General features: G+C 34.8%; 1 protein-coding gene and 1 pseudogene across 1 annotated transcript; both read right to left on the reverse strand.

The window, feature by feature from the left end:
• Nucleotides 1-98: 98 nt before the first annotated feature.
• Nucleotides 99-26907, reverse strand: IKZF5 (IKAROS family zinc finger 5). The gene is made up of 4 exons (XM_044665659.1): nt 26843-26907; nt 4352-4515; nt 3189-3371; nt 99-1904 (listed from the first exon to the last, which is right to left on the reverse strand). The coding sequence occupies exons 2-4, from the start codon at nt 4482-4484 to the stop codon at nt 961-963; spliced, it is 1260 nt and encodes a 419-aa protein (XP_044521594.1). The 5' UTR covers nt 4485-4515; nt 26843-26907; the 3' UTR covers nt 99-960.
• On the reverse strand, nt 13949-14109 carry LOC123238567 (annotated as a pseudogene).
• Nucleotides 26908-27882: the final 975 nt, after the last annotated feature.

A 27882-nucleotide genomic window follows, 5' to 3' on the forward strand; every position in this document is an offset into this window, starting at 1 on the left:
TATCTGGTCTATCTGATGCCTATAACACCAGAACAAATTTAAAATTAAAAAGCACAATGTTAAAAGAAAAAGACGTTTCTTCTGTGAAATAACAGGTACTCTCCAACAAATATATTTTTATTTCGCTTATTAGTTCAAAATTTTTTTTCTGTAGACTGAAAGTGCAATAGTGTAAATGCAATGGAAAATGAACACCACTTTTTTGCTAATGCCAAAACAGTAAAAAAGATACAAAGATGAAATGTTATTTATATCATAAAAGTGAACAACATATTTTTCAAAATAATTTTAGATACTGGGATTCTTTTACTTTTCAAGAAAATGGTATGTGAATTTTTAAAATAACAATTATACTTTTTTAACATCAGAAACTGCTTTTCATTTTTCTCTTGGCAAAAAGGCAATTTCCTAAGGTAAAACCAGTTGAACCCCTTATTAGTTTAACTGATTGCTTGAACTCAATACATGGGCATGAAGTTATCAATTAAGTGTCATTTTAAAACATCCCTTCCATTAAACATTTTAAGTGGTTTGGTTTAGTAAAATTTTTAAAAATCACCATTTTAGAACATGGTAGAAGTTATAAGGTACCAAACCACTTCTACAAGCTGAAATAATATGTGAATAGAAATACTGAGAACTTGGATGAGCATTATGAAGTGTTTATGGGTCTTAAATGTAGGAAATTTAAATGAAGGCTCATAAGACAGAAGTGCACTCTGATTCTTATCCACTGAATGAAGGGGGTGGGGGGAGGGATTCAAACTGAATTAAATCCTATCTACCTTATCACTAACATAAATGATCCTGCTCAGAAAAGAAAATTTTGTCTCCATTGTCAAATTTGCATCTTACAAACAAAAAATATGATCTCTCAAATTAGTAGACGCCTTATTAAAAGGATGATGAAAACATGAAATTTTAGAAAAGACAAAAAAAGCATGATGTGATTGTTTTGTATCAGTGCTGGTTATGTTGCCCTCTTGCAAAATGACAGGCAAAATCATACTTGTTTTTACATTTGCATCCACATATATTACATTGAAAAGGGTTTTCAAACCCATGACATCCCATATGAATAGTATAAAGGATATTGTCTGCAAAGTACATGTCACAGTGCTGGCAGTGATGCAGAAGCTGAGGGTCCTGAACTGGCAGGACTGGAGTTGGCGTGCTGGGCTGGCTGTTACTTATGCTGGGAGTACTAGTGTGAGCGCTGCGTTCACTGCTTGGGCCTGCCACAGGGCTATAGTTCCTTTGACTGTGTGATGGCCGAGGTTCGGGACTTGTAGGAGAGGAGCTCTGAGGCATACTTGTTGATACAGCAGAAACAACTGCTGGAGTGGTGGGCTGCTGAATCATAAAAGGCTTTTCATCAGGGCATGGAACAACATCAGGAGATGCTGGGTTTTGATTCTCAGGTGGCAAGCTAGATAACTGTCCTGCTAGAGTGGATAGCTGATTTAAAGGGTTGTCAACCATGAGTTCTTGTGGGTCCCTCGGCAAGCCACTAGTCTGTGTCGTTTTTCCCATGCTTTCATAGGTATCAGTCTGGATATTTGGGATTTCATGGGTAAAATCATTCAGGTAATCTGGTTTCTGAACCACCATGGAAGGTGGGCTCAAATTGATTAGTGCTCTCCTGCTGTACCCTAGATTGCTAGTCTTCTTTTGTAAAACCCCCCACATTTTCTTGCTGCTTAAGGAAGACCTAGTACCTTTAATTGGTACCATTTTATGTTTACGTCTACGATGATGGGAAAGATTACTTCTATCACTGCAGCGGAAGGAACATAATTCACATTTGTATGGTTTTTCACCAGTATGGGAACGCATATGGGCTTCCAGATGACGCTCATAAGCTGATGCAAATGGACATAAGTGACATCTATGAGGTTTTTCACCTGTAAAAATAAAGGAAAGATGATAATAGAAGCACATTTAATAGAAAAGTTCATGATCATTTATTCATTGAATTTAGAAATGTATAGAAGAAATATCTTGATATGCACAGAATTATATATTTGGAATACAACTAAAAATTACCATAGGTTATTTAAATTAACAAAAATTTTACTTAGTTCTAGGAAAAGTTAATCACTGGAGATGCAAAAATGAGAGGAAAGACTCTGTCTTCAAGGAGCAAAGAATTAAGCATTTAACAAACTAGATCATAAGTATAAAAGCAAGGCCCATTCTAAGTTACAAGAAATTCAAGAAGGAAAGTGATCACACACATAAGTAATATAAATTATTCTTCTCAATGGTATAATATTTGTGATGTTCAGGTCTACCAAAGACTATTTTGTTAAACATTTTTTTTTAGTTCTAACCAGTGCTCTTGTAGATCAGAAGAAACAGTGGAACAATCATAATATTTGATTAACAATGATATTCCCTACATCATAATACTCATATGGTGAAATGAGAGGAAACTGAAGCCAGGAAGACAAAGCTTCAAGTCCTGCCTCTGACACATTGTGGCTGTGTGACCATGGGGAAAGCCTTTCTGTTCTAGCCATTTCTCTAAGACTCTTAAATTGCAGAAAACTATCAACATATCATATATCATAATGTATAGCTATATAATTTACACCAGAATGTATTAGATATCTGTGTATATGTGTCTATATGGGATGTTTTAAAAGCTTTTAATAGCTTAAAATTGCACTAAAACAATTATATACGTAGCTTTCTTGTCCTCTGCATGTATTTAGACCATTCTACTTCAAAATTAACATAGTGGCAAGAAACACTTTTCCAACCATTACGTCCAAGTTATTATTAGTACATTACGCTCAAAAAATTTGCATAAAATTTTTACTTGATGAGACTACTGCCAAATTTTACAAAATAATTTGGAAATATAACAGTTTCCCCCACCACTACCAGCTACACCCTAATGCCAATACAGACAGTCCTGATAACTCAAAAGTGCAAAACTCCACTGTTAATCAGCATGATATAAAGCAGCATGAGTAGGTAAATGCCAAGGTGCAGCAAGAAGCTGGGTATATAGTAGAAGCAGTGTTGTGGAGTTCTGCTTACCCTCCAGGACAGGAATACTACAGAAAGGAACTTTCTCCAACACATATCTCTGATGGATAGGGAAACTTCTTTATTAATGTTATTCATTTTTAAACTATTGCAAGCATCCACACATATACACTAAGAAACTATTTCATTACCTGTGTGAATTCTAATATGTTCAATAAGCCGTGCTGTTCCTTTGCTGGCATAATTGCAGTATCGACATTTAAGCTTTCCATCAAATGTTCTTTCAAATCCATCCACCAGCATTCCTGAGTTTTCATCCAAGGAAACTTCAACAGATGGATGATCAAGTCCATTTTGATCACCATCTGTCCCAGCTATAAACAAAGTATTGCAACAGAAATCAAGTCTAGAATTACTACTACAATTTTAATTTTGGTCTAATATGGTACAAAATCATTTAGAAATGATAATTTAATTGATCATGTTGAAATTTATTTATTAGTACAACCTTTAAGTTACAAGAAGGAAATACATGTTGTGAGAACTGAGGTTGATTCTATGGAAACCAACATCCTCTTGTTTTTCTTTTTGAAGACTTCCTTTTGTTGTTATTTTATTGTTTTTCTTTCATTTTTGTTTAAAATTTCAATTCAGTTCACTTACTCCTTTAGAATTCCTCAAAATCCTTATTTCACAAAAGGAAAACAAGCATATGGGTTTGTAAAAATTTTACTTTAAAGTTACTGGCATAACTGAACACAGTTGTCTGTTAACCAATCCCCCCAAATACTCATGATTGTCATGTTATGCCACACAGAACAAATTTCTGTTGCTTTAGTCTGAAAGAATTAATGGAGTTTTTACTTTTACATTCAATTCAAAGTACTGTACACATAGGTTCTAAGTAGTATTTGTTTATTAAGATCTTCAAATTCTTGTCTTGTTATTAAGCTCCTAAGCTAAAATTTAAAGATTTGGCACCAATTAACATTAAGAATCACAGAACTTTAGGCCTGGTGTGGAGTCATTGATAACCTTTTCTAGTCTGATCCCTTTATTTTACAGATAAGGAAACTAAGGTGCAAAGAATCCAAGTAATTGGCTCATGGTAGTCAAATAGTTTACCAAATGTCACAGACAGCTCAGGTCTTCAGATTTCTAGGACACCTATTCACTATTCTGTTTTGCTATAAATGATTAGATTAACTCCTTAGAACTCATTGTCTCTCCCAATTTAATGGCAATTAATAAAATACTCAAATTAAAAAAACAATTCATCCAATAGTTTGTTCTTCAAAGTAAATGTTTACAATGCAGCCTGGGTAGGTGAAATACATAATAATATTTATTCTACCTCCCTGAAGAGCCTCTGCTTCTTTGTCTCCACTAACTGATCCAGAGATCATGTTCACGTGGTGGGTCTGTTGAGTGAGATATTCCTGAAAATCTTTCACAAAGTCCAGAGGCTCTGGTTTCTTTTCACCCATATTCACCTTCTGAGTTTATGATTTCTTATACCTGAAAAAGTAAAACTAAATTACAACTTTACACTATTCAGGTCAACTCAACAAATACTTATTGGGTACCTAAAATGTAAATAGTTTTGCAGCAAAAAGTTATAAACAATGGTGGAATACAGGTTAGGTGGCTTTCTAGTGACCATACACAGCAGAAAGGTTAGTCTTGAGCTTTGTATACTTTAAAAGTCAGTTTCATCAACCCAACAAGAGTTGGCTAAACTATAGAAAGCCAATTTGTACTGATCAAATTAAAAAATAAAACAGACTGATTTAGAAAACATTCTGCTTATTTAATTATTTAGAATGGGAAATATGCCTAGAAAATGAATCAGTTATCATCTGCACAAGACATTTCCCTTGTGAATGGATATTAACCATTCAGAGGCCCAAATATCAATACTGTAAGGTTGCTTAGTGAAAATGCAGTCAAAGGACTATAGGAAAAGGATCACAGATTTAGAGCAAGGACCATCCAGGATCCATGCACTTTAAAAAAAGAACATTCTGATAACTATATTTTGATACTTTTTTTCTTACTTTCACATGTTATTTTATGCATATAAAAATGTTAGTCTGAGAAGGGGTACACAGGGTCCATCAGATTGCCAAAGGAGTCCAGGAAAGGTTAAGAATGTCTGATTTAGAAAAAAAGAAACTTAGTCCATCTCCAATTCCCTTTCCCTCAATTTTATAGAAGGGGTAATTATAGCCTCCAAAAGTTAAATGGCTTGTCCAAAGTCACATAAGTAGTAAATGACAGAGTCAGAATTGGAGCCTCACTCCTCTGACTACACCCAGACTGCTTCCCACTGCACTAAACAAAAGGAATTGGATACTCTTAAGGGGGATTACTATCAAGCCAGTCATAAGGAATTATTATCTCATACCCATCAAGCAAACAAAATTGGCAAATGATGGGAAAATTAATGGCTAGGTAAAAACAGGCAAGTTTATTCATCGCTAGTGGAGCTGTAAATTGGTTCAGCTGGAAAACAATCTGGAATTATGCAAGAAAGAGAACCAAGTTATTCATGATTTTTTAAACTAGTGATTCCATTACTATAGAAATATACTCACAAGAAGGTTACTGATAATAAAACAATAGTAATAATCTGTTTGACTGCCTTGTGGTAACAAAAAGCTAAAAGCAAAATATGTGCCCATTGGTAGGGGGATAAAAACAAATACATATGTATCTATAACTAGATATATAATGAAATATTATTGACATAAAGAATGACGAATATGAAAATTCTAAAAAATATAGGAAGATATAAGAAACTGTGAACAGAGAAGAAAACTAAGCCATAAAAAACCCAGTACATTCAAATCCATATGATACAAAATCAGCATTAGTAGGAAACAAAAACGTTGGTCAAATATAGTGGTCAATATTAATATACTAGCAAAATTAAACAAAATATCCTTCCTTTCTGTAATTAACCAACAAACTGGTTGGGGGCGGAGTGCAGGAATGTATTCTGTAGGAAGGTTTCTGAGGGTATTTAGAGAGGAGTGTCTGTTATGTTAAAAAAATACAGTTAAGTTTGTTGGTTTGTTTTTGTTTGTTTGTTTGTTTTTGTAACTAAGAGTGTTCTCACCCCTACACATTACTGAATAGATATTCACAAATTCTTCTGTTTTGGCTCTCCTTTTTCTGGACTTCATGCAGACCTCCAACCTCCTAATAAGACATTATCTTTACTAACTACAAAAGGAATGAAGAAGTTTTTTATAGAATTCAGTTGAGTACAGTTTAGGATGTCTCATTTTGAGAATATCCTAAGAAACACCTGGATATTCTTCAATGGTGAAGACTATTCTTAACTGAATAACCAAATTTAACAAATTCAATTCCACAAGTATTTATTGAATGCTTACTATATGTAGAGCAACATGGTAGGTGCTAGGGATTCAAAAACAAAAATGAAACCCACCTCCCTTCTGCAAACTTCCATTTCTGAAGTACTTGTAAAGCTTTCTAAATCTTTAAACCTCTAGTTCTCTCACATTAGTACTCTGATCTCTATCCTAGTTCAGGTTTTTATTTCTTCTTTCCTGAAGTTATCAAAATAAACCCCTAATTGGTCTCCTTTCTTCCAGTGGATCTCCCATCTAATCTATCTAACATATAGTTGCCAAAATATTCTGACCATGTCACTTAATTGGATCAAAAATTTCTGTACCTCCCTATTAACTATAGTAGGAGAAAATGCAAACTCTTCAGTCTATAATCTAACTTCAATTTTTCTAGCCTTGATTCACATTACTTAACTTCATATACTAATTTCAGCTAAACAAGCCCCCTTAAACCTGACATTCCATTTCTATTCACATGAGCATCTCCACCCCAATACTCTCCCTTGTCTCTGCTTTTTATAATCTTTATCTTCCATCAGGGCTCAGTTCATGGTACACACTGGGAGGATACAAAGGATGAAGTATAAATTATAGTCCTATAATTTTTTGGGGAAACAAAATATGTATATATGAAGGAGTAAAATTATTAAATAAGGGATTATTCTATTAACTGGGAGAGAGTTCTTGATATAATAGAGAGCTGGCCTCCAGGTGAAGAAAACCTGGGTTCAGGATCTGCTTATGACATGCATACCCTAGTTGTCTAAGTGCCCTGGCTGTAGGAAGTTGTAGAACTGTCAGCCTATACTTGTCCCTCTACACGTTGATGAAATCAAAGGTCTAGTTCAAATAAAACAATTTAATGGAAAAACTCACAAAATCTGAATGAAAAACAAGCCTATCATTTACTCTTGCTCTTGTGGAAATTCGTTTCAAGACCTAGACAGATATTTATTAGAGCTGACTTATGTGCAAAGCAACCACTATCAAAACCAAAGTGTTCTCAGAAATGAGTTATTTGGCAAGTTATAAATATTACCCCACTGCATCAAGATTTACTCAATTTATCAGTTATATCTTCTCTCCTATCTTACTCTGAAACAAAATCGAGCATGGCTAGGTGGCTTAGTGGATTAAGAGCCAGGCCTAGAGATAAAGGCCCTGGCTTCAAATTTGGCCTCGGACACTTCCTAGCTGTGTGACCCTGGGCAAGTCACTTAATTTCTGTTGCCTGGCCCTTCCTGCTCTTCTGTCTTAGAACCAATACATTAAAAAATAAACAACAACAACAACAAAACAACCCAGCAATGTCACTTCTGAAAATAAAATCTTAGCTGACTTAATAAAAATATTTTTACTTTCTTAATAATCATTGAGATAAAGGTAGAGAGAAAGATCTCCAAGTCTTTTCACTGGGCCTAGGTAAGGCATAGGGGAGCTTTTTATTACTTCTAACTTAATGGGAACCTTCTGGTATGGTCCATAATCCCATAACTGATATCCATATATGGGTTGATGATGTTCAAAATAAAGAGTTGGTGGGAGGAAGTGATGGCAGGTAAGACAGAAAAAGGAAGCCATATGATATACACTGCATACCACCTTCTATATGAATCCTTTCCTAACCTCCTTCCACAACTCCTAGTAACCACCTCCTCTCCCTTGTAATTGATTTTTCTCTATACTTATATATGCATAGATTATTTCCCCAGAAAGAATGAATAGGTATTGCCTCATTTTTTGTATTCCCAATGCCTAGCACTGGGCCTGGAACATAGTAGATTATTAATAAATGCTTGCTGACTGATTAATCATATGGTATTACTCTTGCCATGACTTAAAATCTGGGAAGAATTTCAATTGTTTCCTTTTTTAAATCCTGAAGTTATACAAGATATGAAAATCAATATCATATTGATGGACTAATCACTATTTTTTCCTGCTTGTTATTTTCAAAATACTAATCTCTTAAGATATTAAGTACAAACTTTTTTTATATGTGATAATGAGATTAAACCTACCCTGCCCATTTTTAGATTTAATCACCAAAGGTATAAATACCACCACTTATTTCACAAGTGGAGAAGTCTGCAACCCACAAGTGCGAAAGTAGGTGACGAATTAGAATTGACTGACTGTCCCCTGGGCAATCCTAAGCAAAGCATTTGTTGTGATTGGACACGTAAAGTAAGAGGAAGGCACAGGAAGTGACATAAAAGAAGTGCCTCTAAAATAGAGTGACAACTTCCTGTAAGTCAGTTCTTGTTCTGTTTCTGGAGCTGAAGCTTGAGTGGGTGTTCTGCTCTTCTCTTCAGCCTGGAACTGGACCTGGAGGAACTCTGGTTGGGACCTTGGGCTTGGTGAGACTGTTCTTAAATCTCTCCCTTAGAATTACACATGGTGAGTGAAAAAGGCTGATTCCCTTAGATTCCCTGGAGGTACTAACCTCCAGAGAGGCCCTTGATTGGAAAAAAGCCCTCGTGGCTAAACCCTTGTTAATTGACTTTTAGGCTCTCCATCTGGGACCTCTGGAGCCCTGCCGGAGTAAAGCTATGGATTGAGCACATAGTCTAGCTCATTAAGCTAGATCTCTCACTCTACCCTCTTCTCATCTCTCTACTTCCACTCTCTACTATATTTTATAAATAAATTATCAAAATTCATTTTAAAATTGATATTTATTCAATTCTTGGCGACCACTCATTTAAATATTTAGTCCAACCAAAACCCTATTTTTTCCCTTTTACATATGTACCTTCCTTTTGATTTTTACAAGACTGGAAATCATATAACACAAGCAAAGGAGCACAAGAGTACTATGTTGTTGCTCAGCATTATCCTGTATTCAAGACACTGTTTTATTTTCATTTGTTAATACCCAGAAAGGAGTTCCATGCCTTCACAGGCTATTGTTGCAATCTGCCACTTCTATAGGTATATGAATGGAGAGCAAAGATGCCCCATGCTTCCAGGAGCTATAAAAGGTAGTTACTTGAATCCTGAGCTGTCTACACATATACAGATACCCACAAACACCCACACACACACACACACAAACACATACACACACAGAGTTTCTACAAAGGTTACTTAGGTAAAAGAGACTTTTCCTACTAGAGGGCTCTACTACTCTATTGCCTCTCCTCCTTTGGATCCCTTCCCCATCACCAGCAAAGGAAAAGCTACTTTCTACCATGTTGCTGCTAAAAACAGCTATTCTCTTCTGCCTCCTAACATTTCCTTTATACTTCTTTTTTTTTTTTCCTGAAAAGGGTGGGCCTTTCCTTCCACCAATCAATGCATATTCAGGGCAATCTTCAGATCTTCAAGAGTTCTCTTCAACTATATCACAGGATTATAGATTTAGCAGAAGGGACCTTAAAAGTTCCATAAGGTACCCGGACCTTAAGCAAGCCCTCAGTTTCCTCTACTATAAAATGAGTTGGAGAAAGAAATGGCAAAGCATTCCAGTATTTTTGCCAAGACAACCCCAAATGGGGTCAGAGTCAGACACAACTGAAATGAATGAACAATGACCTTAGAAGTTCCCTAGTCCAAACCCTCATTTACATAAGAAGAAACTCAGGCCTAGTAAGGGTGGGTGATTTGCCTGTGGTCCTATAGGTAACAGAGTTAGGATTTAAATCCAGGTCCTCTGATTCCAAATTCACTCCTCTATTTTACTATGTTGATCTGTCTGTTTCATTGTATATTTTCCCAGAATTAGTCCAAATTAGAGTTTGCTTATATCTCTACATATATCTTATATCTCTACATTCACCTGAAGACTTAACTTATAATCATGCAATATAGCCCACTGGGTTTGGAATCTATGGCCTCAAATTCAAATTTCTGTACTGCCACCTGCCACCTGGGTGCCTTTCAGCATGTCATTTAAGCTAGAATTTACATTAAACAAAAGGTTTAAACAGAAGAAGTAGGAGAGTATAATGGTAAATGTGATGGAATTAGACCCAAAAGCTCTTTCCAATCCCATCTCTGCTCCTAACTACTTAGGTGCCCTTTAACAACTGACATATCTTCTCTGGGCTTCAGTTTCCAGAAAAAGAAGACCTTTAAGGTTCCTTTCACCTCTAAAATCAGTGATGCAGTGATTCCCTTAGAGTTTAAAATCCTATAATTCCCATGATGATAGTGAGCTATAAAAGACATAAAAATATCATTATCTTTTGAGTGATATCAAAAAGTAACTTCTTTGGACAATACTCAAAAAAGTAACTTTTTATAAATTCAGTTTCCCATATTATTACACTTTTAGAGGATCTGTGAGAGTTTTGAAAGATTGTTTATTACATCAGAGATCACCTTGATATCCATAGCCCAGCAAGAGTATCTACCAAAAACACAAAATTATTAATTAATTAATTATCTTAATAATTCTGCCCAACTCTTAGCCTGTCATTCAATATAAAATAGTGATCTGGAATTTTTTTCTAAGATCAGATGGTTAACATACCTTTCAGATTAAGAAGATGAAAATCAGTCCTTTCACAATTTTACTTTACTCCTGTACCAGCCACCCTTTCACCAACTAACCAAGTTCACTTATTTCTGCTCATGATGCTCTTCCTCTTGCTTTGTTCCATCCTGGAAACTTTGGATTCACCTGATGTACTTCCTGAAGGACTTCCCTGTCCCTTAGACTCTACAGCTAATCTAACACTAAGCTTTAGTTTTCAAGATATCTCACATTCATTCCCCCTACAATCCCACTTCTCATAGCCATCAATTTTATCCAAGGTTTTCATCAACCAGAGGAAATATGGCATTAGTTTAACTTTTTAAGGTTTGAAAAATGTTTTAGTTATTTTCCCCCAACCTGTAGCCTATATGCATACTTCTGTGTGATGAATCTCAAAATGCTACTTTTATCATATTACCCCAATGATTCCCAAAGTGGGTGCTACCACCCCCTGGTGGGTGCTGCAGTGAGCCACCGCCCCGGGTGCACTTATCTTTCCTATTAATTGCTATTAAAATTTAAAAAAAATTAATTTCCATGGGGCTAAGTAATATTTTTTTCTGGAAAGGGGGCGGTAGGCCAAAAAAGTTTGGGAACCACTGTATTACCCTATACCTATGATTAAAAGCTAAAGTAATTTCATATAAGAAGAAGCTTCAAGTCCAATTATACTGTACTTTAGAAAACTATGTGATGTGTTTAAGAAGAAGGCACATGTGTTTAAGTTTTATCTCTCTAATTAGAAGTTCCTTTTTTGGTAGAGACTATATCTCATATTTCTTTTGTATACCACCTCTTTTCCCTCATGGCCTAATAGTTCAGAGTAGACACTTCAAAATGCTTATTAATTAATGTATCTTTTCCTAAAATTTCCATCAGTTCAATGTGAGTTTCCACATCAGACTTAACATTCCCAGTGACTTCTCGAAAAGGCCAAAATCATTTTATACTTTACATCTTAGCACTTTTTAAAAATCCCCACTTGTCCTGCCCTTCTCCCATTATGAAGTCAAGAACATAAAAAAGTCCACAATTATACAAAATGTGTAAATAGAATTAGCTCGATCCCATTAATAGTCAAAAATCTACCCAACCCAGGCATGCTAATGATGTCACTCCCACCTCCCTTAGTGGGGAGGGGAGACGAGTTACCCACACGTGACAATAAGTAACAAATCAAGAATAAGGGACTGCCCTTTGGGCAGTCCAAATCAATGTAGAAACTGCCATTTGTCCATTTGAATTAGAGGTGGACCACAGGAAGTGATGAAAGACACATTCTCTTTAAGTAAGTGAGTGAACTTCCTGTGGGGGGAGTTGCCGTCTGGAACTGGAAGAAGAAGCATCTCCTGAGACCACAGACAGATTACACTCTGTATTGTCACGTGGGTAAGTTAGGCTGGCTTCCTTGGCCTAGTTGGCCAATTCTAAACTCTGTCTATCCGGCTGTTGGGCCTTGCGGCTTACAGCTTCATTTATTTAGACTTCTAACCTCCCTCTTCTCTTTATCCCTACTCACCTTCCTGATTGTAAATAAACTCCTCAACCCGATGCTGACTTGGGTCTGATTTAATTACGGAATCAACCTGAATTGTTGATTCCTGGCGGCCACATAATTTTAATATATAAATATAATAACTAAATTTTAATTCTTACAAAAAGGAAAAAAAGTATATCAATTAAAATAGTTTGTGTAAACTATTTTTGACTACTCTTTAAAGAATTTTTCTTAAAAGCTATTTAATAGGTATTTTACCATCTAAAAGTAAGATTCAAAGGCTAGTGATCTACAACAACAAAAAACCCAAACCCAAACAAAACATTTCCTCATTCTTTTATGTAATTTTTAAAATGATAATATATTGTAGGTATAGAAAAGTGATAAAAATAAATCAAAGAAATGCACACTTTAAAAAAATAAGTTGGGTTGTTTACATATTGAGAAAGATAATCCATGGATGCTTACTTAGTATCTTTTAGAGTGGAATAAAACTGAAATATTCAGCAAATTAGGTTCTCTCCCTCTCTACCTCATTCCTTAGAGACAGATTTATGGGGACCACATGAAAAAATCTAAGGCATGAGCAGGTATGGAAGCTTTGCAATTTGCCTCATTGGAGAGGGTAGCTATATCAATGAGGCCACAGATCCACTGGAATATTAAGAAAACTTTTGGTTAACACATTAAAATATTATGTAAGATAGTTTTGTCAATTACTCTTGCTATGGGAATAGATTGTTCATCACAGCAAAGTAATTCATTTATACAGTAGCACTGGGGAAAGAATATTCTCATCATACAAAGTTTTAATAAAGGAAGCTTATCCATTTATGTTTTAACCGTTTTTAGTGAAATCTTTCTTTTTAAAAAGCATTATATGCTTCTTAAATGGACCATAATGAACATAATTTGCCTCTGACAACTTGGTCTGATCACTATGATCAATTTAATGTGATAACAATATGTTAGCCTCAGGGACTAATTTGGTGTTTAAAGCTGTTTGTCCTTACAATAAATGACCCAGATGCTTTTGCAATTGTGTCTCCTTCAAATAATCTGCTGCTTTTATATACATTGTCTAAAGGAGGACCTGGAAAAGGCTTCCTTGTATCTTTCAGAGATGATAGAACAAATATTTCTCCTAGTTCTAAAAGGATGCCCACCTCCTTCCCCATCATGGCTGTTGAATTCCCTTTAAAGTCCAAGCCAAATGTTACCTTTTCCAGGAAGCTTTCTTGATCTTCCTTGATGAGCACTTTCCACCCCCTACCTGGGTCAGTTCTACAAATCACTTTGTTTTCCACTTCTCTAGTACAATTCTCATGTAAAATTTTATATTACAGTTATCAGAGTGTCATTTTATCCAAACAAAATGGCAAGTTCCATTAGATGAAAAGCATGCCTAATCTAAACTCTGTACCTCCTCCAGTGTCTAGCACAGAATCCTGCACATTGCAGACACTCAGTAAATATTTTTTAATCAAAAAGCTGGAAAGATCGGTTGACACCACATTATCAAAGATCTTGAACACTACGGTAAGGTGTTTAAAACTTTCCTGGGGATCTTCTAAAATATTTTTGGGGGGGGGGGCAGAGGAATTATCTTATCAGAAATGCATTAAGAATATTCCTATTTAGATGAAGTGGTGTGTGGAGGATGAAACAGACATGAAATAGAGTGATGGCTGAGGGAATGGAAAGACAAATAGATACTACACTTGGTCTTAGCCAAAAGGCTGAGAAGCGATTAGAAAGACAAATAGAAACAAGCTTTTATTAAGCATCTACTAAATGACAAGAATTGTTTCAAGTACAGAGAATACAAAGATAAAAGAGAAACAGCTCCTGCTCTCAAGAACTTACATTCTATTGGGGAGGGGGGGTGGGAAGACATGATGTATAGGCACACACATACTGTATTTGTATGTGGTTGTATATAAAAACATATACTAAAGAATGGGCAACTCTGAGGAGAGTGTTTGTTAGCAGCCAGGATGATCAAAAAAAGTATCCTGTAGAAGATGGTGCTTCAGTTGAGCCTTAAAGAAAAACAAAGAAGGAAGAAAAGGATGGAATTAGTTATGTGGCACATATTAACAAGAGGGTCACTTTGGCTGGATGGTAGTGTGAGTGAAAAGGAATAAGAATAATAGTAGAAAGAAAGGTTAAGTAAGGTCTGATGATGAAGGACTTTAAATGTCATTCATATTTAAGTCCAAACGTACTAGAGAGCCATTGGATTTTACTGAGTAGGGAAGTGAAATAGTAAAACCTGAACTTTAGTAAAATCACTTTAGCCACTGTGTAGAGATGGAACTAAGACACTTGAAGAAAAAAAAAACAATCAGGAAGCCATTATAACAGTCTAGGCAAGATAAGGGCCTTGTCTAGGGTGGAGTGAAAAGGAAAGGATGAGAGATATTCTTTCAAAGGTAGAAATAATAAAGTTTGACAGTTTAGTGATTGTGATGAGATTGAGGAATAAAAATTGAAACTAAGATTGCAAACCTGAGTAAAAGAATGGTACTGATCCACAAAAGAAATAGAAAAGTTCATAAGTTGGGTAATATTGTGGGGGGAAAATTAGTTCATTTTTTAATATCCTTAATGAAATAAAAATAACCAACAAGAAGTTGGGATTGTAGAATTGGACCTTGGGAGAGAATGGATCTGGATATATAGACCTGAAAGTCATTTTACATGGAGATGAAAATTAAGCCCATGGAAAACAATGAGATCATCACTTGAGAGAGAATATTTAGGTATATCCACATCTTGGGGCTAGTGATATGGTATAGATGATGATCTAGTAAAAGAGACTTTAAGAAGAGAATTGAGAGAACAGTATCCCCAAAACCCAAAGAGGGCAAAAATATATAATGAGCAAGATGGTCAGCATTGTTAAGTGCTAAAGAGAAGTTAAAAAGAATGAAGATTTAGAAAATACCATCATATTTGGCCACACACTCACATATACATACACACACACTATTATCATGTCCCTTTTCAGTCACTATTCCCAGCTCTTTCGGTTGATCAATTGAAATCATACAGCATGATTTTAAGTCTCATCATTTCTGGTACTATTTTGTCATTATCTTTCACAACCTAGTTCCAACCTACCTTTCCAGGTTTATTGTACATTGCTCTACTTATTCCACCCAGCCAAGATGGCCTTCTTGTTATTCCTCATACAATAGCCTGAAACACACTTCTTCCTTTCTACTTCCTATAATCTCTAGTTTTCTTCAAAGCACAGCCCAAATATTAATTTGTATATGAGACTTTCTGGACTTCCTGACCTTCAGATGAGTACCTCTCTACCAAAATCACTTGTATTTATTTTGGAGAAATGCATATGGGTTCATGTTACCTTCCCAACAAAATGTAAACTCCTTGAGGGCAGAGAATGTTTCATTTATGTCTTCTGAATCCTTGGTACCAAGCACAGCATATGGAACATAGCAGAAGCTTAATAAATCTTCAATTATTAATTCTCAAAATATGGCGCCTAGAACTGAGCACATTACTCTAGATTGTGGTCTGGCCAGGTTACATTAGGACTGCTATTTTATTGTACCTTGTTCTGGGCACTAGGCTTCTTTATTGAAGCCTAAGATCAAGTCAGTTAGCTTTTGGGGCTGCAATATCCCATCAATGACTCACGTTAGTGGATTAAAGTCCATTAAAACTCCTGCATCCTTTTTGCATAAATTGTTGTCTAATTATGTTTTCCCCATCCTACGCCTGTGGAATTGATTTTGTGAAATATAGGACACTATATTTTGTTGTTCAGTTGTTCTTCAGCCATATCTGACTCTTCATGATCCCATTTGGGGTTTTCTTGGCAAAGATACTAGAGCAGTTTGCCATTTCCTTTTCTAGCTCATTTTAAAGATAAGGAAACTGAGGCAAACAGGGTTAAGTAACTTGTCCATGGTCACACAGCTAGTAAGTATCTGAAGCCAGATTTAAATTCAAGAAAATTAGTCTTCCTGACTGCAGGGCCAGTACTCTGTCCACCAGGCCATCTAGGTGCCCTGAATTTATATTTATTCCTATTTAATTTCATCTTATTAAGTTTGGCCCATCATTCTGGCCTGCACAAATCTTTTTGGATCACAATTCTGTTATCCAATGTATTATTTATCTCTCCTAGCTTCATATTACCTATAAATTTGATAAGTATATCATCATCCAAATCACTGATAAAAATTGAACAAAATAGGGCCAAAGATTGCCATGGGACTTTCCACTAGAGACCTTCCTCCATGATGATATCAATCCATTAATCACCACCCTTTGGGATTGTTTGTTCAAACAGTTCCAAATCGACCTGACCATACTACCATCCAGTTCACATTTCTCCATCTTGTCCACAAGGATAGCATGAAAGACCTTGTCAAAATGCCTTGCTGAAATCCAGGTCTATGGTATTCCCCTGATCTATCAGTCTAGTAACCCTGTCAAAAAAGGAAATAAGGTTAGTCTAGTATAATTTATCTTTGATAAACTCATGTTGTCTTATAGTGATCACATAAACCAGCTTATGGTGTAGATTCTTAGCTAAAATTCATTCAACACAACCAAAAAGTATCAATGTCCAAAATGAAATAATAACATATTCGATGCCTCAAATTGTGAATTTGGTTACTTTATCAAAATCAGATCTACTTAAAAAAAACTTAGAAATTTCAACCAAAGAGAAAATGACTCATAATTTGAAATTAAGCAAAAATGATAATATTCCTAGAAAGTCTTCATTCTGCATATACTAATTAAAGGTGAGCTGTGCCTACCTTGCACACAAGCCTTATAAAAAACTTTTAAGTTGTCGTAGAAATGTGGATCAAATATGGAAATAATAGTAATAAATTATAAGCTCTTCCTTCCAAATTATCCAAGTGTAGCTCTAAGATGTCTGCCTTACACAATGAAGATTTGGTACTTTAGAACTCACTCTAAATAAAAATTAGGAATATAATATGATTCAGTTTCAGGGGTAGAATAAAAGAATAAACAGATTCATCTTCATTCCTTCTCTAACTTGTTATTAAGAAGTTTTAGTCTTCCTACTCAGATATATGAATAAAGAAAAAAAAGTTTCCAGTCTTTATTCTTCTCTTCAATATTAAAAATGCAATTTATCAGTTGTAATTATAAATAAATACAAATATTTTTTTTATTTATGTGGTGTTGTTTGAATAGATAAAATGGAAAGTGCCTGGTATTCTAGGTTCTAAAACTAGTAAAATCAATCTCCATTTTTATACAGTCTTAACTAAGGATTTTTTCACCTGGGGAAACTGCGGTTGGGAGTCATACAAGCTTTTGCAAGGGGCAAAAGAGTAGTCAGAGTGCAGATATAGTCACTCAAGGAGAAAGGGCAGCCTATTGCCTTAGAAGTTCAACCTCTGACCTCAGAGGGATTGGAGGAAGAAGGCAGGTGCACTAGGAAAAGGATGCCATAGTGATGAGACCCTAGGGTTAATGGCCTGGAGGCCACTGTGCTACATGGCGACATGGGCCAGCAATCATTACAGATCCTCTGGATGTCCATACATTGGGACAAAGATTCATTTATTCCAGGTCAGTCAGGGCTCTGCAGATTGACAATCATAACTATATGTGGCAGAATTTAAGTAATAGTGATAAACAGAACAATTCAACATTAATATTCACCAAAGATTTTAAATCTTATTATGTTTAATGCACTATGCTGAGCATTAAGCAAGAGGCAAACAAATGCAACTAATATCTGCCGTCTGCCCTTAAGAAGCTTATACAGTATAGTATAAATGATAAGACATGTATTCCATAACTTTCTTACTTCCAAGTATGGATAAGGTTAGAGTGCAAGAGGGCTAGACAATAGTGAGAAAGACATTTTACTATATTCTTATTAAGTTTTGCCTATTTAAAAGAGTTTAAAAATTGTCACCAAAAGGAAGACTACACACAACACCTAACACAATTTACTTCAGAATTACTTAACTCCTAATTAGTAAGAGTTATGAATTTTCAAAAATGCAACATTCATACATGTCTTCATTTGTAAAATCAACAGATTGCAATGGAAATACTATAGACCAGTGACAGTGAACCTTCTAGAGATCAAGTGCCTAATCTGCAACCCTCATGTCCATGTGAGCCTTACCCCAGACATGGGAGAGAAAAAGCACTCCCATTGGGCTGCAGGGCAAAGAGTCAATTCATGTGAGAAATGTCCTCTGGCATTGTGGAGAGAGGGAATGGAGCAGCCTGTAGGAGTGCCATAAGTTTGCCAACACAGCTACATATTGATCAAATATGATTAATTTTCACCATAGCAACATATAGTAATGGTGACCATAACCAAAATGAATAGATCACTACATAGTCTGGTTCTGATACTGCGGGTAGATATGACTAAGTAATGACAGAAGATAAAAGCAACTTGAACCTTCAAAGGGAATTAATTAAAAAAAATTCTACTCTTCAGAATGTGAAAAAGACATGAAAGCTTTTAATAATGTGAATCTCTAAGAGTTCAGAAAATATAAAATAACCCATGACAAAGCTACATAGGAAATACCAAAGGATAAATAGCTCTGAGGGACTGATCCAGTCTAGCAGAATGAGAGGCTCAAAGGAAGCCAAGAGTCTAACACGTCCAAAAATCAATAAAACATGCCCTACCCACAAAAGAAAGATGCGCATATTAAAATTAAAGCCAACCAAAAATTTTAAAAAGCAAACTTCCAATATAATAAAACACTAATGATTCAGATAAAGAACCAGAAAAAACACAGACAGAATGAAAAACCATGCAAGATATCCAAGATTTGGGGGCAACTAGGTGACTTGGCTGACTGAGAGCCAGGTCCAGAGACAGGAGGTCCTGGATTCAAATCTGATCTCAGACACTTCTGAGCTCTGTGATCCTGGGTAAGTCACTTAACCCCCACTGCCTATCCTTTACTGCCCTTCTGCCTTAGAACCAATACACAGTATTGATTCTAAGATGGAAGGTAAGGGTTTAAAATTTTATAAAAAGATATTTAAGAGACATCCTCAACATACATAAATTAGTCAAGAATCTGGACTGGTTATGAAAAGTATAAGACCAAATAAGAGCTTTGAAGAGAGTAAAAAGTAACAAAAGGAAATCAAGTTGGAACAATGTGAATATCAAATAAAATAATGTCTATAGAGTACTACATAAATGCATAATATTTAGTCCATTTACATTTAGTGTTAAAATTGTTTTGGTTTGTCTTTTAGTCAATTTTTGGGTAAGAAATATACATTTTCTTATTCTTTTTTACTCTTGGTATTCATCTGCTCTAAGCAAAGTCACTTTTTCTAATCCTTACCCTCTATCTTAAGAGAGATAAGGGCTAGACAATGGGGGTTAAAGTGACTTACCCAGAGTCAAACAGATAGGAAGGTTCTGAATCCAGATTTGAACCTAGGACCTCCCATCTCTAAGTCTGGCTTTCAATCCACTAAGCTACTCAGCTGCCCTATTCTTTCTAATTTTGACGATAATGTAAGTTTTTTTAACTTGGACTTCAGTTTTGTCAACCATCAAGACTTTCATTTGGAATATATATAAAGATCCCTGCCAGAATACAAGGAAAGTCAGGGATGGTTTTACTTAATAAATGCTTTCTAACTGACTAGTATCTCGCACAACACCAGACACATGATAGGTCCTTTAATGAATGCTTTTATTGGTCACATTCTTGCCCTGGATCATGTACCTAGTAAGTATTTGGAGTAGAATTTGAACTTAGGTTTTCTAATATTCTACCTATCTCACCAAACTATCTCCAACAAAAAGAATAATATAATTTAAAAGCAGAATCCAATAATCTTCTGCTTAAAGGAAACAACATTCAATCCAGAAAGATCTAAATAGAGATAAAATAAAAAGACAGTTTATGTTACTATGCTACTGCCAAGTCATGAAAAGGTTAAGAGATGCTATTGCACAATGTCAAATTCAAACCAAAAATCATTAAAGGACATTTATTCTAAAAGGTTTTAAACAAATGATAATAGATCAATCTTAAATACATGTATACAATTAATCCTTCTGTCACAAAATACATAAAGTAAAAGTTTATAGTTTTGAAATAAATAAAATATCAACAACAGGAAAAATTTTAACACCATTGTAAAAATGATTGTTGTGGAAGCAGGTTCAAGCTAGGTATTATATACAGTTTACCAAATCAGCACATATTATTCTGGCCCAGTACTGTACTATACTGGAAATAATGCCCAGTACCTAATCCCAGGGAAAAGAAAATTGTCTTTGTGATAACTATAATCTGGACAGGGCTAAGCAAGCACTGTTCACCCTTGATCCACTGCCCAGAGATTTTGTAGTGGGCTACAAATGTCCACTACAAAGGTGGTTGGTGATTGTTGTTGTGCAGTCACTCAGTTGTGTCTGACTCTTTGTGGTCCCATGGACCATAGCATGCTAGACCCTTCTATCCTCTACTATTTCTTGAAGTCCAAGTTTATGGTCATGGTTTCTAAGACATTATCACTTATTTTCTGCTGCCCCTTCTCCTTTTGCCTTCAAACTTCCCAATATCAGGGTTGGGTTTTTTTTTTTCCTAGTTAGTTTTACCATTATGTGGCCTAAGAATTTAAGCTTCAGCTTCAATATCTGACCTTCCAGTGAGAAATTTGAATTAATTTCTTTAGGTATTGACTGATTTAATCTCCTTGCTATCCAAGAGAGTCTCAAAGTAAAGCAGCAACCATCAAAACAATCTAGTACTGGCTAAGAAACAATGGTGGACCAATGAAAAAGATTAAGCATTCCACATGACTTGTATGACACATGTAAATAAATAATCGTAGTAACCCAGTGTTTGCCAAATCCAAAGATTCAAGTTTTGGGGATAAGAATTCCCTATCTGACAAAAATCTGTTCAGAAAACTAGAAAACAATTTGGAAAAAATGAGTCAACACCTCACACCAAATACCAAGGTAAATGACTCAAAATGGATACATGATTCAGAAATAAAGGGTAAAATAAACAAATTAGGGGAACATAAAATAATTTACCTGTCATATCTATGGATAAGGGAAGAATTTAGGTCAAAATAAGACATAGAGAACATTATGACGTGTAAAATATCTAACTTTATACATTAAATTTAAAAGTTTTTGCACAAACAAAATCAATGCAACTAAGATTAAAAGGCAAACAATAAACTGGGGGAAACAATCTTTATAGTCTTTGGACAAAGGCTTCATTTCTCAGCTATATAGAGAACTGAGTTAAATTTATAAGAATATGAAGCATTCCCCAACTGGAAAATGGTTAAAGGATATGAACAGGCAATTCTCAGATGAAGAAATTAAAACTATCTATAGTTACATGAAAAAATGCTCCAAATCACTATTGACTAGAGAAATGCAAATTAAAGCAACTCTGAGGTACCACCTCACACTCACCAGACTGCCTGACCTAACAAAAAAAAGAAAATGATAAATGTTGAAGGGGATGTGGAAAAATTGAGACACTAACATACTATTGGAGCTGTGAATTGATACAACCATTCTGGAGAGCAATCCAGGACCATGCCCAAAGGGCCATAAAACTGTATTATACCCTTTGATCCAGCAATACTACTACTAGGCTTATATCCCAAATTAAATTAAAGATAGGGGGAAAGAACCTCTCTGTACAAAAATACAGCAACTCTTTTTGTAGTGGCAAAAAACCTGAAAAATGAAGGGATATTCATCAATTGGGAAATGGTTGAACAAGTTGTAACATATGATTGTAATGGAAGACTATCATGCCATAAGAAATGACAAACAAAATGATCATATAAAAACCTGGAAAAAACTTACATAAAATGATGCAAAGTGAAGAGAGCAAGACCCAGGAGAACACTGCACAATAGCAATAATAATGTATGATGGCTGACTTTGAATGGCTTAACTATTATCAACAAGGCAAGAATCCAGGACAATTAAGAGACTCATGATGAAAAAGGATATTTACTGCCAAAGAAGAAACAGACTGAGTCCAAATGCAGATTGAAACATAGTATTCTTCACTTGATTTCCTCCATGAATTTTTCTCTAGTGTAAGCATATATGTCTTGTTCCACAACATGACAAACATGGAAATATATGTTATATAATATATGTACAACCAATATCATATTGCCTGCATTCTTAGGGAGCTGGTAGAGAGGTAAATGAGAAAAGATGAATTGCAAAATGTTAGAAACAAATATTAAAAATTATATCAACATGTAATCTGGAAAAAGTAAATTTTTTTTAAAGTCTTCTCCAGTACCATAATTCAAAAGCATTAATTCTATAGCACTCCCCTTCCTTTATTTATAGTCTAACTCTCTCAGTCATGCTATTATTGGAAAAACCAGAGTTTTGACTATACAGAACTTTGTCAGCAAAGTGATATCTGCTTTTTAATATGCTGTACGGATTTGCCATAGCTTTCCTTCCAAAAGGCAAGTGTCTTTTAATTTCACAGCTGCAGTGATCTTTGAGCCCAAGCACATAAACTATGACACTGTTTCCATTTTTTCTTATTTGTCAGGAAGTAATGGGACCAACTGCAAAATCTTAGTAGTTTGTTTTTTTAAGTTTCAAGCCAGTTTTTTTATACTTTATTTTACCCTCATCAGAAGGCTTCTTAATTCTTCTTGACTTTCTGTTATCATAGTGGCATCACCTGCACATGAGATTGTTGATATTTCTCCCATTACAGCTTTTAATTCATTCAGCCTAGTATGTCCCATGAGGTACTCTGCATATAAGTTAAATAAATAAGGTGACAATATATGCCCTTGTTGTACTCCTTTCCCAATCTTAAACCAGCTGCTCTGTGTTCAGTTCTATAGGTTCCTCAGGAGACAAATAAGATCTGTTACTCCCATCTCTTTGATAATTTGCCACATTCAGTTGTGATACACAGAGGCAACGACTTTAGTGGGTCACTAAACTCTAAGAGAAGTTTGAAATTATACAGAGCAAAATTCTAGCACTAGTCATAGAATTTTCAGGTTTCAGTGTGGACTGGGCCAGAAAGGACTATAAAAAAAAGTAATTATAATTGCTTAGTTCAATCAAGAGCTTTTAAATTTCAATCTCTGGTTTTCTTCAAAGAAAGTCAATGACAGCAAACCAAACAACTCCCCCAAAAAAAACCCCAAAGAAATAACCAATAGAAAAGATTCAGAGAGAAACGAAAAAAAGTGATGAGGATGATAAATACAAAAGCTATTTTTAAATGATAAGTCTATTTTTTTAAATAGTAAAACCAAATTATAAACAATAGGAAGGCGATATGAAGGCAAAAAGAAATCAAAGAAACAATTACATTCTTATACAGAATTCTAACCTACAAAATTTGAGATGCAATCAACAAGTATTTATTAAGTTACTATTGTGTGCCAGGTACTATGTTAGGTGCTAGTTGGTCAAAAAATATTTATTGAGTGCCTACTCTGAACTAATCATTGTGGTATAAGACAAAAGTCAAGACCCTAACCTTAAGAACCTTGCATTCTAGCAGGGGGGATAATAGATATAAATCACATATAAGAAAAATTAAATAGATGCAAGCAAAGTTTAGCGGAGGAGAAAGCACTAGCAAGAGATGGGGGTAGAGAGGTGAAGGAGATTAAGAAAGTCTTCATATAGAAAGTAATGCATAAGTTGAATTTTGAAGGAAACTTAAGGATTCTAGGAGGCAGAGAGGATACCTGCATCTTGGACGACTCAAACTAGATAGGCCCAAAATATCTTAAACTCAATGTGTCCAAAACTAAACTGATTTATCTTTTTCCCCCAACCCTCCTCTCTTCCCTATATTCTATGTAGGGTACCACCATCCTCCCAGTTACCTAGGCATGCAACTTAGATGTCATTCTAAACTCCTCATTTTTTCTCACTCCTGAATCCAATGTTTCCAAATCCTGTTGATTCTACCTTCCCAATATCTGACCCATAAGGTCTCTTCTCCCCTTAGACACTGCAACCAACCAAATGCAGGCCCTTCTCACAGCTGGACTATTGTAGTAGTCTTCTGCTTGTTCTCCCTGCCTCAAGCCCTCCCCTACTCCAGTCCACTCCATTCAACTGTCAAACTGGTCTTCCATATGTCTGACTGTCACCTCCCTACTCAATCAACTCCTGTAACTCCCTATTAACTCCAGGATCAAATATAAAACCATCTATTTGATTTTTAAAGCCATTTAAAACTTGACTCTCTCCTTCTTTTTCAGCATTTCTTACACTTACTCCCTATCTTCACCACCACCTATGTTATGATCCAGTGGTACTCACTTTCTTGCAATTAATTCTTCAAACAGGTCACTTCTCCCGTTTCTGTATATCTTCACTGGCTGTCCCCTATCCCTCTCCCCAAACCCTAGAATTCTTTCTTCATCTCTTGTCATTATTATTTAATTTTTAAAAATCTAAACAATAGCAAAAAAGGTACAACAAATAAAATTTTAAATCAATCATCAGTACTGAAGAAGTTAAGATATTCTTTTTTTTGAAGATGTATGATTATATATCCAGGAAACCCAAGATAATTATTAGAAGTAAAATATTACTTACTAACTGGGATGGAGATACTAAAAAACCAATCTAAAAAAACCATCTATATTCCCATGTTACTAACAAAAATTAAAGGAAACTGATAAAAATAAGAATACTTTTACAATGATAAAATAAATCCCCCATTTGGATTGTTAGTCTATTAAAGGAGGCATGATAGTGAGGTGGATAGTCAAGTTTTAGCATAGAGAAGACCTAGGCTCAAGTTTTCCCTTGGGATTATGAGTGGTATGACCACAGACAAGTCATTTATCCTCTTCAGTGTTTCATGTAATTCTCTAAGAATAAGTTAACAGATGAATCTTTAATGTTGAAAGGAATTTCCATACCAATGAAATTATAATCTATCAAGACTCACAAGAGACCTATGAAAAGCCAGTTTTCAAAATGATATTAACCAAAATCAAGGAAAAATCAAATATAAGGATATAGTCTTTGTTCATAGTTATCTCAAGCCACTATAGTAAAAAATGTTAATATTTCTTCAACTATCTGATCAACTTAATGCAATACTAATCAAAACACAATAGGTTATTTGATAGGATTAAATAAAATTATAATAAAATTTCTATGGAAAAATAGGGAGGCAAGGATAATGAGATCTATGAAAAAGAAAATCATCAAAGCACAACTAGTATATTATCAAATCACAGACAGTATTATCAAGCAATAATTCCTTAAAAAAATCTATCTGGCATTAGAAAAAATAATAGAGCAAAAGATCAATCAATAAACAAGAAATGAAAGCTTGAAAATAAAACTGAATATATACAAAATATAAGTATTTGTTAAACTCACATCAAAAAGCACTAGGGAATGGTATCACTAGTCAATTAAAAACTGCTGTCAATACGGTATCATGGTATGACACAAAATGGGTTTGGATCCATAACTCCATCATATACCATAATAAACTAACTAGAATAGTGACCTGAATGTTTTTTTTTTAAAAGTCATTTAAAAGCTGTTATAAAAAAAGAATAACATACTTGTTTCAACTGTAGAGAATAGGAACATTTTCATCAGAGAATAATTGGAAATAAAAATCAATGGTTTTGAAAAAACAAAAGTAAAAGGATTTTGCACAACAAAAATAATCTTAGATAAATGTCTAACATTTAGAATGTATAAGGAATGGATACATCCCAATAAAAAAATAAAAACTCTGTAGTGGATCAATGGTCCAAAAACATTAGCAATTTATGGAGAAAATACAAACTGTTCATGTCTCAGTGAAAAGATATTCAAATTCCCTAACAGAGAAATATAAACCATAGGAAACAGAATAGTAAAATGCTCCCCAAATTAGAAAATCCAATGTTGCTGCTGTTTAGTAGGTGTTCTAATACAATGCTGATGAAAATGAAGATCTGTATAAATATTTTGAAGAGTAATATAGAAATATACAATAAGCACAAAACTGATCATATCTTTTAACCTAATAATTCCATTGCTAGAACTTTATTCTAAAAAAATTAATAAAAATAACTTAGCCATTTAAAAGTATTTAGAGCTGCTCTATAACAACAAAAAAAACTATACTCTGCTAACAATCATAAGTACAATGACTGGAAAATGCTTTGTGAATTATAGAGATATGAAACAGAGAAACATAAAAAGGCCTTTGTGAAAAGTAGTATCAACAAAAGTGGAACTGTATATTCAATACCATTATCTGAAGGAAAAGCCAGAACTTCAGATGTATCTGGAAAAGGATTTAAAGCAAAGTATTCTTTGCTTGCTAGCTGTCTGTTAATTCACTTTTGTTCTACTTTGTAAAATACTAAAGTTTTTATAGAAATTTATATTTATCTTGTACAAGCATTAGATTATGTCTACAATGTTTTAAAGATTTTCAATAATTTTACCTTTTCAACCCAAATCAATTCCACCTTTTTCTTTCCACTCCAACATTGATGAAATGTAGAGTAATTGAAATCCACTCTGGAAATACGTTAATTGATTCCAAAAGGCCATTGAGAAACTTTCAACTAAAATTGAAAAGTCCTACAGAGGTCTGCAAAAGAAAGCCAAAAATTAAGATGCATCCAGCAAAACACAGTTCTGATACACACATGTGCACATATGTAATTAGCATTTTCAGGCCTAATATATCATTATAATATTTTATGAAAATATTGTCACAACCATCTACAGAGAAAAACAAAGTGACATAAAAAATGGGCAGGCATATTTCTTCAATGAATTTATAAAAGATCATATAGTTTCCTATATTTATGAAAGCTCCTTGTATATAATAATGATAATAGTAATAGTAATAATAGCTAGCACTCATATAGTGCTTTGAGGTTTGCAAAGCACTTAAATATTACCTTATTTGTTCCTCACACCTCATGAGAGTAGTTGCTCCTATCATCTCCATTTTACAGATGTGGAAACTAAAGCAGTAGTCAATAAACATTAAGCACCAACTATGTGGCAGCCATTGTGTTAAGTACTGGTGATCCAAATAAAAAGAATGACAGTCTCTGCCCTCCAAGAGTTTGCAATCTAATGAATGCAGAAGGATGATAACACCCAAAAGGAAACTGAAAGGCAGGGGGATACTGGATATAGGGGAATGAGTAGAAATCCAAAGGCAGTGCAGCTAGAGGGAAATGGGGCAAAGACTGTACTAAGTTCCCTTCTTAAATGGAGGCCCTACCCTTCAGTCAAAAGATCAAATCAGATAGGCAAGAGCAGACTAATGAGTTGTGAATACTAAGGTAGACTCAATCCCAATGATGAATTTCCTAAGGAAGGAAAACAGAATGGAGAGGTCCAAAGAAGTCCAAAGGTAGTACAGTGGGGATTAGGAAGAAGGTTGTATGGAGGCCCCAGCCAAAATTGAACTCAGCTCTTCCTGACTCTAGATCTAGAGCTCTCTATATAGTAGATGTTTAATCAA

This window comes from Gracilinanus agilis, chromosome 2 (genome assembly GCF_016433145.1).
Source record: "Gracilinanus agilis isolate LMUSP501 chromosome 2, AgileGrace, whole genome shotgun sequence".
Taxonomy (NCBI): domain Eukaryota; kingdom Metazoa; phylum Chordata; class Mammalia; order Didelphimorphia; family Didelphidae; genus Gracilinanus; species Gracilinanus agilis.

Bases quoted from the DNA above. Each gene is read 5' to 3' on its own strand.
- IKZF5 (XM_044665659.1), bottom strand. From the start codon at position 4,484: ATGGGTGAAAAGAAACCAGAGCCTCTGGACTTTGTGAAAGATTTTCAG. The intron at 3,372-4,351 runs GTAGAATAAATA...CTTTGTTTATAG, and splicing joins AGCAGAGGCTCTTCAGGGAG to CTGGGACAGATGGTGATCAA. The intron at 1,905-3,188 runs GTAATGAAATAG...TTATTTTTACAG, and splicing joins ACATATTAGAATTCACACAG to GTGAAAAACCTCATAGATGT.